Source organism: Stegastes partitus, unplaced genomic scaffold (genome assembly GCF_000690725.1).
Source record: "Stegastes partitus isolate 25-593 unplaced genomic scaffold, Stegastes_partitus-1.0.2 Scaffold418, whole genome shotgun sequence".
Taxonomy (NCBI): domain Eukaryota; kingdom Metazoa; phylum Chordata; class Actinopteri; family Pomacentridae; genus Stegastes; species Stegastes partitus.
This window is the reverse complement of record NW_007578149.1, coordinates 463,792-471,312: the sequence shown is the minus strand read 5'-3', so window position 1 is coordinate 471,312 and position 7,521 is coordinate 463,792. Positions and strand designations below refer to the sequence as shown.

General features: G+C 45.4%; 2 protein-coding genes across 2 annotated transcripts in view; both read right to left on the bottom strand.

Moving 5' to 3' along the window:
* The window catches only part of grwd1 (glutamate-rich WD repeat containing 1), a 15,402-nt gene extending 11,226 nt beyond the window's left edge, over positions 1-4,176 (bottom strand). The window contains exons 1-3 of the mRNA XM_008285831.1: positions 3,691-4,176; positions 1,325-1,442; positions 190-352 (exon numbers count right to left, since the gene is read on the bottom strand). Coding sequence (XP_008284053.1) covers positions 190-352; positions 1,325-1,442; positions 3,691-3,895 — 486 coding nt within the window. The 5' untranslated portion in view covers positions 3,896-4,176. The remainder of the gene's footprint in view (positions 1-189; positions 353-1,324; positions 1,443-3,690) is intronic.
* A 1,012-nt stretch (positions 4,177-5,188) lies between these two features.
* LOC103360159 (uncharacterized) lies at positions 5,189-7,435 on the bottom strand. The gene is made up of 5 exons (XM_008285832.1): positions 7,004-7,435; positions 6,656-6,762; positions 6,391-6,462; positions 6,061-6,207; positions 5,189-5,964 (listed from the first exon to the last, which is right to left on the bottom strand). The coding sequence occupies exons 1-5, from the start codon at positions 7,014-7,016 to the stop codon at positions 5,602-5,604; spliced, it is 702 nt and encodes a 233-aa protein (XP_008284054.1). The 5' UTR covers positions 7,017-7,435; the 3' UTR covers positions 5,189-5,601.
* Positions 7,436-7,521: the final 86 nt, after the last annotated feature.

Here is a 7,521-nt window from a genome sequence, read left to right as displayed (position 1 = left end):
AATAACACTAAAGACTCTGAATATTAACAAATATTAAAACAACAGTGATCACATAGAAACACAGAGGAGGCTTCTCAGTTTGTTCTCTGCTGGTTTGGACGAATTATTGTGAAAAATGTGGTTTTAGTTTGACTTAATAAAAGGGACGTTACAGGAGTGTTTTGTACTTAAGCCCGCGTGTGAACGTACTCGGACTCGGTTGATGCCGCCGTAGTGAGGCGTCATGGCCAGCTCCATCTGGGGCTTCTTATCTGCATCCTCCTCGTCTTCGTCGCTCTCCTCGTCGCTGCTCTCGTCCTCCTCCTTGTCTTTCTCCGTTCCGTGGAGGTTGTGCATCCGCATGACCAGGAGTCTGAAAGCGAGTAAATGTTTGATCTTAATTAGAGCCGGGAGCCTGTGATCCGGCTTCACGAGCAGAGTTCAGACCATTTAAGGCTCCGTCTGAAGGGATATTTTTAGTGTCCGACATCAGAACAAAACAGAAAGTGTGAAGCAAAAGTAAGAAAAACAGCCGGCTGCACTGGGAGTCTACAGAGCAATGTGCTGCTTCATTTGTTTGGTTTGTGATTTTTATCCACCAAAAACAACACGCTCAGAAAACAATACGGACTGCCAGAGATAAACTGAATGTGGAGATTAATTGTTCTTATTCTTGTAAATGCCCTAAAATTAGAATATAAATCAAGAAGTCTCACATGGGAGTAGAATAAAGTAGAGAACAGAGTTCATAGTTGATCAGCTGTTTGGGCTCGAAAATGTCAAAAAATGAAAAAAAAAAAAAAGTGGGTCATCCATCATCTCTCCACCTTAATCCTCACCAGGGTCATGGGGGGCAGCCTATCCCAGCTGACTCAGGGTGAAGGCAGGTTCACCTGGACAGGTAACCAGTCTATCACAGGGCTACACTTAGAGACAGACAACCAAGCACACTCACATTCACACCTACGGACAATTTACAATCACCAATTAACCTCAGCATGTTTCTGGACTGTGGGAGGAAGCCGGAGAACCCGGAGAGAACCCACGCTGCACGGGGAGAACATGGAGACTCCACGCAGGAAGATCCCGGGTGTCCTCACTGGGACGTGAACCGGCGACCTTCTGGCTGTGAGGCCACGGCGCTAACCACCGAGACACCTGCAGCAGATGTGCATCAGAGTTTCCCAAAGTCCCAGATAGCAGACGATGACGTTCATGTGGAACTCAGCCCAGAACGTCACGCTTTGTATTTATTTAGTCTCACATTAAAACCAGATCTCTGAACCGGACCAAGGACCTGAGGCGTTCAGGTCCCGGCCAGCTTGGTGCTGCTGATGTTCCGTACCTGTTCTTCAGAGCCGTGTCCGCCTGGGTTCCTGCCACCAGCAGCATGGACAGAGGGAACTGTTCCCTGCCGGACCCGTCTGCATCTGTCAGGACGTCGAAGCTCAGACACGGAGCACCTGAACGGAGAGAACAAATCACACCTTCAGGTTTCATTCTGAGAAAGTTCTGCAAAGCTCCACTGATGTTGTCAGCCAGAAGGTGTCTTTAAGTTCAAGGTGGGATAACTAGACATGTTCTAGAAATGTTCTCAAATTATTCTCAAAGTTCTCCTGTTATCAGGTAAACACTGTAGGAACGTTCTATAGGTTCTAGAACGTGTTCCCTCAACGTCCTCAGAACATCACAGGCAGAACGTTCCACCTCTGATAACACATCTCCATATATGAAGAACGTTCTGTCATCTGGAAAGGTTTCCTGAATGTTTCATTGAGAACCTCCTTCCTTTGTTTTTGTAGAAGAACGTTCTACAATGTGTTCCCTCAACAAAAAGGACCAACGTTCCACCTTCACTACATCACATTACAGGAACTTCATGAAACGTTCTATTTAAAACAAACAACAACATTCCTGTCACCTGAGATCTTGATAACATCTAAAGAACCTTTTCCACATGTTGGTTTGAGAACGTTCCTGTTTCGTTATCATGGAATATCGTGAGTTCCTCCTTTGTTACACAGGAACGTTCTATAACATGGTTCCCACTTGATGACTCGTAAAAAATGTTCTGTTATCCGAGGTCTCGACAACATCTTGAGAACGTTTTCAGGAGTGTTGGTTTGTTATCGTGGAACGTTGTGGGAACGTTTTATAGATTCTACAACGTGTTCCATCAACAATGTCCTCAGAACATCGCAGGCAGAACGTTCCACCTTTGCTCATATATCACGATACAGGAACGTTTATAAGAAATCATCGAAGGCCTCGATAAGATCAGGAAAAGATTGTATGAATGTTGGTTTGGAAACGTTCCTCCTTCGTACAACATCTGACAACATCCTCTTAACGTTGACATTAGAACGTTACGTTTACTTTGCAGGAACATCAGTGGAAATTAGAATATTCTTCAATAGTTTCTTAAACATTTTATTGAAACTTTTTTTGTTGTTGTTTTTTTTTAAATCATTAGAACTTACAGGTGACGTCAGTGAACGTTGTGGGAACCTTTATCTGAATGTTGACATTACTGAAACATTACTTTACCTTTATAGGAACAAAGCTGGAAATGAAAACATTGTTAGAAAGTTAGTTAAACATTGATTTAAACATTTTCTTCATAAAACTACTAGTTGTGGGAATGTTACATTATTTTAACTTTATAGGAACATGACTGGAATTCCAATATTCCTAGAAGGTTCCTTAAACATTTAATTAAACATTTCTTTATAAAACCCTTAGAACCTGTAGGTGACGTTAGTGAACGTTGTGGGAACCTTTACCTGAATTATAATAATTTTATAGGAACATTACTGAAAACAAAAATGTTCTTAGCAGGTTAGTTAAGTATTCGATTTAAAGGTTTTCTTTAAAAAAGCTTTTAGAACTTGCAGGTGAAGTTAGTGAACGTTGTGGGAACCTTCATCTGAGTGATGACCTTAATAAAATAGCAATTTCACAGGAACATTGGTGGAAACTAGAATATAATTTAAAGGTTATTTAAACACTAGATTGAAACATTTCTCTATAAACCACCACATCTCACAGGTGAAGCTGAGGGAACTTTATCTGCATTATAACATCAGAACATTAACTTTACAGGAACATTACTGGACAGTAAAACATATTAATTTTACAGGAACATCAGTGGTTCTTAGAACATTCTTTAAAGGTTATTTAAACATCTCTCTAGAAAACCTCTACATCTTGCAGGTGATGTTAGTGGAAGTAGTGGGAACCTTTATCTGAATGATGAAATAATAAATACTTTATATTAACTTTACAGGAACATTATAGACAATTAAATATTCTTTAAAGGTTATTTAAACATGTCTGTAGAGAACCTCTACATCTTGCAGGTGATGTTCGTGAATGCTGTGGGAACCTTTAGCTGAATGTTGACATTATTAAAACGTTGTAATGTTTTCTAGGACCATTATTAGACATTGAAGCATTCTTTAAAGGTTATTTAAACATCTGATTTAAACATCTCTCTATAAAACCCGCCACGTCTTGCAGGTAGGGTTAGTGAACGTTTATCTGAATGTTGACATGAGAACATTAACTTTACAGAAGCATTAATAGATATTAAAACATAATAATTTTACAGGAAAACTATAGACACACATATATAAACGTTATTCTCTCTCTACAGCCACCACATCTTGGTGGTGATGTTATTTAAAGTTGGGGAACCAGCGGGGAACTCGCCTGTCTGACACTCGTGGTACATGCGGTACGCGGACCGGTCCATCTCCAGCTCCTCGCCGGGCTGCAGCGGCTCCATGCCGGGCACGTACACCCTCCTGTCGACCTCCTCTTCCCCCTCCATCTCCTCTCCTCCGTCCTCGTCGCTGCCCGCCGCGTCCATCGCCTCCTCTTCTTCGGCAAGCGTGCGCATCTCGGGCGCAGACATCTTGCTTCTCGCTCGGCCTGGCTACTTCCGGCCACGTGGTTCCAGCGCGCTCCCTCCCCCTGCCGTCTCCCCCTCGCTCCCTGCTCTATCCCCCCGTTTACGGGAATCCAGCTGGCCCCTCCGGCTGCTGCTGCCAGGAAACATCTCACATACAAATATTTGTCAAACTTAACATTAATGTTAATATGCGGGGAGTTCTGCGCATGCTCGGTGCCTCCTGCAGCCCCTTACATGTAATTAACCAAATGTGATTGATCATTTGTGCTCACGTGGAGGCAGGGCAGGAGCCCCCACTGAGTCATGCATGTGTGTTAATGGTACCGCCTGGCGCTGACCCCGCAGGTCCACACATGGACACTCGGCTCGGTCCATAAAACGGCGCAGCTCAGAAGAAAAACACTCCCCAGTCTGTGCAAAAATCCACCCCATCCTTCCAAACCATGACATAAATCCAGTTGTTCCCGTGGTGACCACGGCAGCACACATCTGCATCTGACTGATTATGAAACTGGGCCCTGGGAGGACAATGGTGCACATTACAGGCGTGGGCGTGAGCAAGTAGAGGCAAGTGCCAGCGCCAAACGGTGCACTTCTGTTCCTCCTGTGGATCCTGACAGAAGTCGGAACATCTCCGGAGCCCTTCCCATCCACAGCACATTCCTGCCTCATCTGCAACTTATCTTTGTTTTTTTCTCGTTTTGTTGATTTAAAAAAAAATCTGAGTTACAAAATAGTTGAAAAGAGTCTTTGAAAGAGTCGAGTTCACACAAATCCAGACTCTTACTGCTGGAATGCAAGATGATAAACAAAGCGTAAACTCTTCGAGGAGAGTGGACAAAGCTGGGAACAAGAGGGAGCAGTGTGAGCGTTGGTAGAAATGGGAAAAACCACGCTGCTGACTTACAGACAGAGCTGTGCAAGTGGTAAAATGTGCATAAACTTCTAAAAGTAGAGGAAAATGTGTTTGCTTTGCTGTTGTGAGGCTGTAACATCCGGTTAGTGTCACGAATAAAGTAAAGTTTCTGACCTCAGAAGCCTCATAATGCATTTATCTGTCTGCAAAGCTGACCGCTGTGGGGAGAATAGTTCTGTCAACATCGCACATTTTCTCAACTACATCTAAACTACAGTGTGCTCTTTAATACCAGTCACACTGTGCTGCTTTTCTAGCCTGTGTTTGTATATTTATTTACTGTTATGGTTCTAATTTGGAACAGCATTTTGTTTTTTGAAGTTTGCTCACTAACCGCACCGCAACTTCCAGCGAGTTGAACCACAAACTAACAATGCAAATATATCTAAATGTCTTTAATTTACATTTATGTACAAAACCCATAGACTGTACCATCTTACATTTACACAACATTCATTGTAAACAGTGATGAAATCCACGTTGACGCTGGCTTATGTGCACGTAGCTCGACATTGATCTGTGGTTAGCATGAGGAGCTGCTGCAGCTCCGCACGGAGAATATACTGGAGATTACATCTGTGATATCAGCTGTTACTGCTGGACGGTGAGCTTTAGCAGTTTGGACTAACTTTGGACGTTAAATGCAACCTGTGCATGTGACTTCATATGAACAAAGCTTCCTGCATTAAAACACAAAACACACGCACACACACACACACACACACACACACAAACAATCATTCAGTGCCAGGAAACGTCTTGCATTTTGTGTGCATCATCCATAAAAGATCCTTTAGGGCAGCAGCCACCAGTAGAGTCTGAATATCAGGGGGCTCCAGGCGGAAGCAGAAACAGACAGAGGGCCGCCGCTGCTCGGCGGCTGGGAAACGTCCACCATCTTTCTCGGCTGTCCTTCCTCCTCCTCCTCCTCCTCCTCGCCGCCCACAGCTCGGGTGGTCAAGAGTCTGGCCCTGGACGGACCGAAGTCCTTCCTCTCCACCGAGGGTGGCAATGTGGGCAGCGAGCAGGTCTCAACAGAAGGCGAGCATCCGACCTCGAGCCATCGAGTCAAAAGTTCTGACGTTAGCTTCAGGAGCTCCTCGGGAGAGGAGGACGACGTGGAGAACTGGGCCAGGTCCGTCTCCTCCTGGAACCTCTGAGGGCCGAGAAACGAGGATTTACAGGTCAACAAACAAAACGTCAGACAATCAGAAACAGCAGGCGAGACGTGTCGTCTGAAAGAGCTCCCCACCTCCGTGTTCCTGTTCCTTATAATAATTTTATCCAGTGTCTGCTTCAGATCGAGGATTAAGGAGTGATTCAGGTGCTCGTCCCAGAGGTTCCTGAGCAGCACATGCCAGGAATCCAGGAGGACTACTGCAGCAGGGAACACGCAGCACTGCAGGGAGAAGGTTCGTCAGAGCCAGCAGATCGCCACAAGAACCACATCAATTACTCAGTGACAAACAAGCCTGTTATGAAACTCCAGCGGATCTGTCTGAACACGAGGTTAATGTTCAAAGACGAGCAGAAAACTTTGAAAACCTCACGACTTGCACTATGAATCTGACAAGAAACTCACCGGATCAGTGTCACAGAGCATGCTTCTGTTGTACCGGTGCACCACATAGTAATCTTTAGGAAACACTGTCCGCTGCAGGAGGAAGAAAAAAGGAGAATAAACCCTCAGAAGACTCACATTTATACAAGAAACACATAAAACAGTTCATCATTTATGGAGAAGAGCTGACGGCGTTTGGTAACTTTGCAGAAGAGCTGGTTGTGTGAGTAAAATCTGCTTTTTCAAGGCCAAGGAGACACTCGGGAGTCAGAAGAGTTGGACTTACAAACCCGGTCGGATTCGAGTCGATGGTCGCCTTAATGTTTTTCACACTTTCCTTGTCAAACTCACATCCACCACACTGGACAGTCAAAAGCGATAGCAGCAGCACGACTGTTGGAGAGAGAGAAGCAACAGATAATTGCTGGAAACTTTCTGTGGTTTCGTAGCTTGTTCAAACCGCATACCTCCTAAAAAACATCATTTCCTGCGTCAATTAGCCATTTGTGCAGAAAACAACAAGTCATATGTTGTTCTGCTCTGTCCTGCTGCTGCACCTCTCATTGAATCCCAGTGAAATCAGCTGTAAAGCAGCAGTTGTGCTGATCCTGTGTCTGGAGGGAAAGTTGCTCACCTGGCAGTGACATCCTTTTATCTTTCTAAGAACGGACACTTCTCCATTTCTCTTGTTGACAGCAAACACTGTGCAGACGTCTTTCTGTGTCAGGCTGTAAAGTTTCCTCCTTCACTGCTGCATGTTGACAGTCCTCCTGTTTGGGCTCCTTTGGTACTTTCCACAAACACAAGAAGAAAGAAAGAAAGAAAGAAAAAAGAAAAAGCCCCTTGTATCATGTCACGCCATCTCTCCCACTTTGGGTTTTCCCGGTGGCTGCAGCCCGTCTCCCCTCGCCTTGCTCCCTCCTGACCTAGAATCCTGCAGCCCGGTTTGCGGGCCTGCTGAGCCCTGGAGCTGTCGGCGGTAACGCGGCGGCGGCGGCGGCGGCGGCGGACGGTGGCCTCCTCCTCGCGCAGACAGCCTCGGCTCAAAGTGAAAGTGCTCGCGCTTGGTTGCTTGTCTGCTCCCTTTAAGTCTCGGCCCCTCCCACCGCCGCCGCTGCACGCTTTACCTCACTACGGCCTGACCCGGCCCCC

Coding starts and splice junctions, on each gene's coding strand:
- LOC103360159 (XM_008285832.1), bottom strand. Junction 6,463..6,655: donor ACTCGAATCCGACCGGGTTT/GTAAGTCCAACT, acceptor TTCCTCCTGCAG/CGGACAGTGTTTCCTAAAGA. Junction 5,965..6,060: donor TAAGGAACAGGAACACGGAG/GTGGGGAGCTCT, acceptor CTCGGCCCTCAG/AGGTTCCAGGAGGAGACGGA.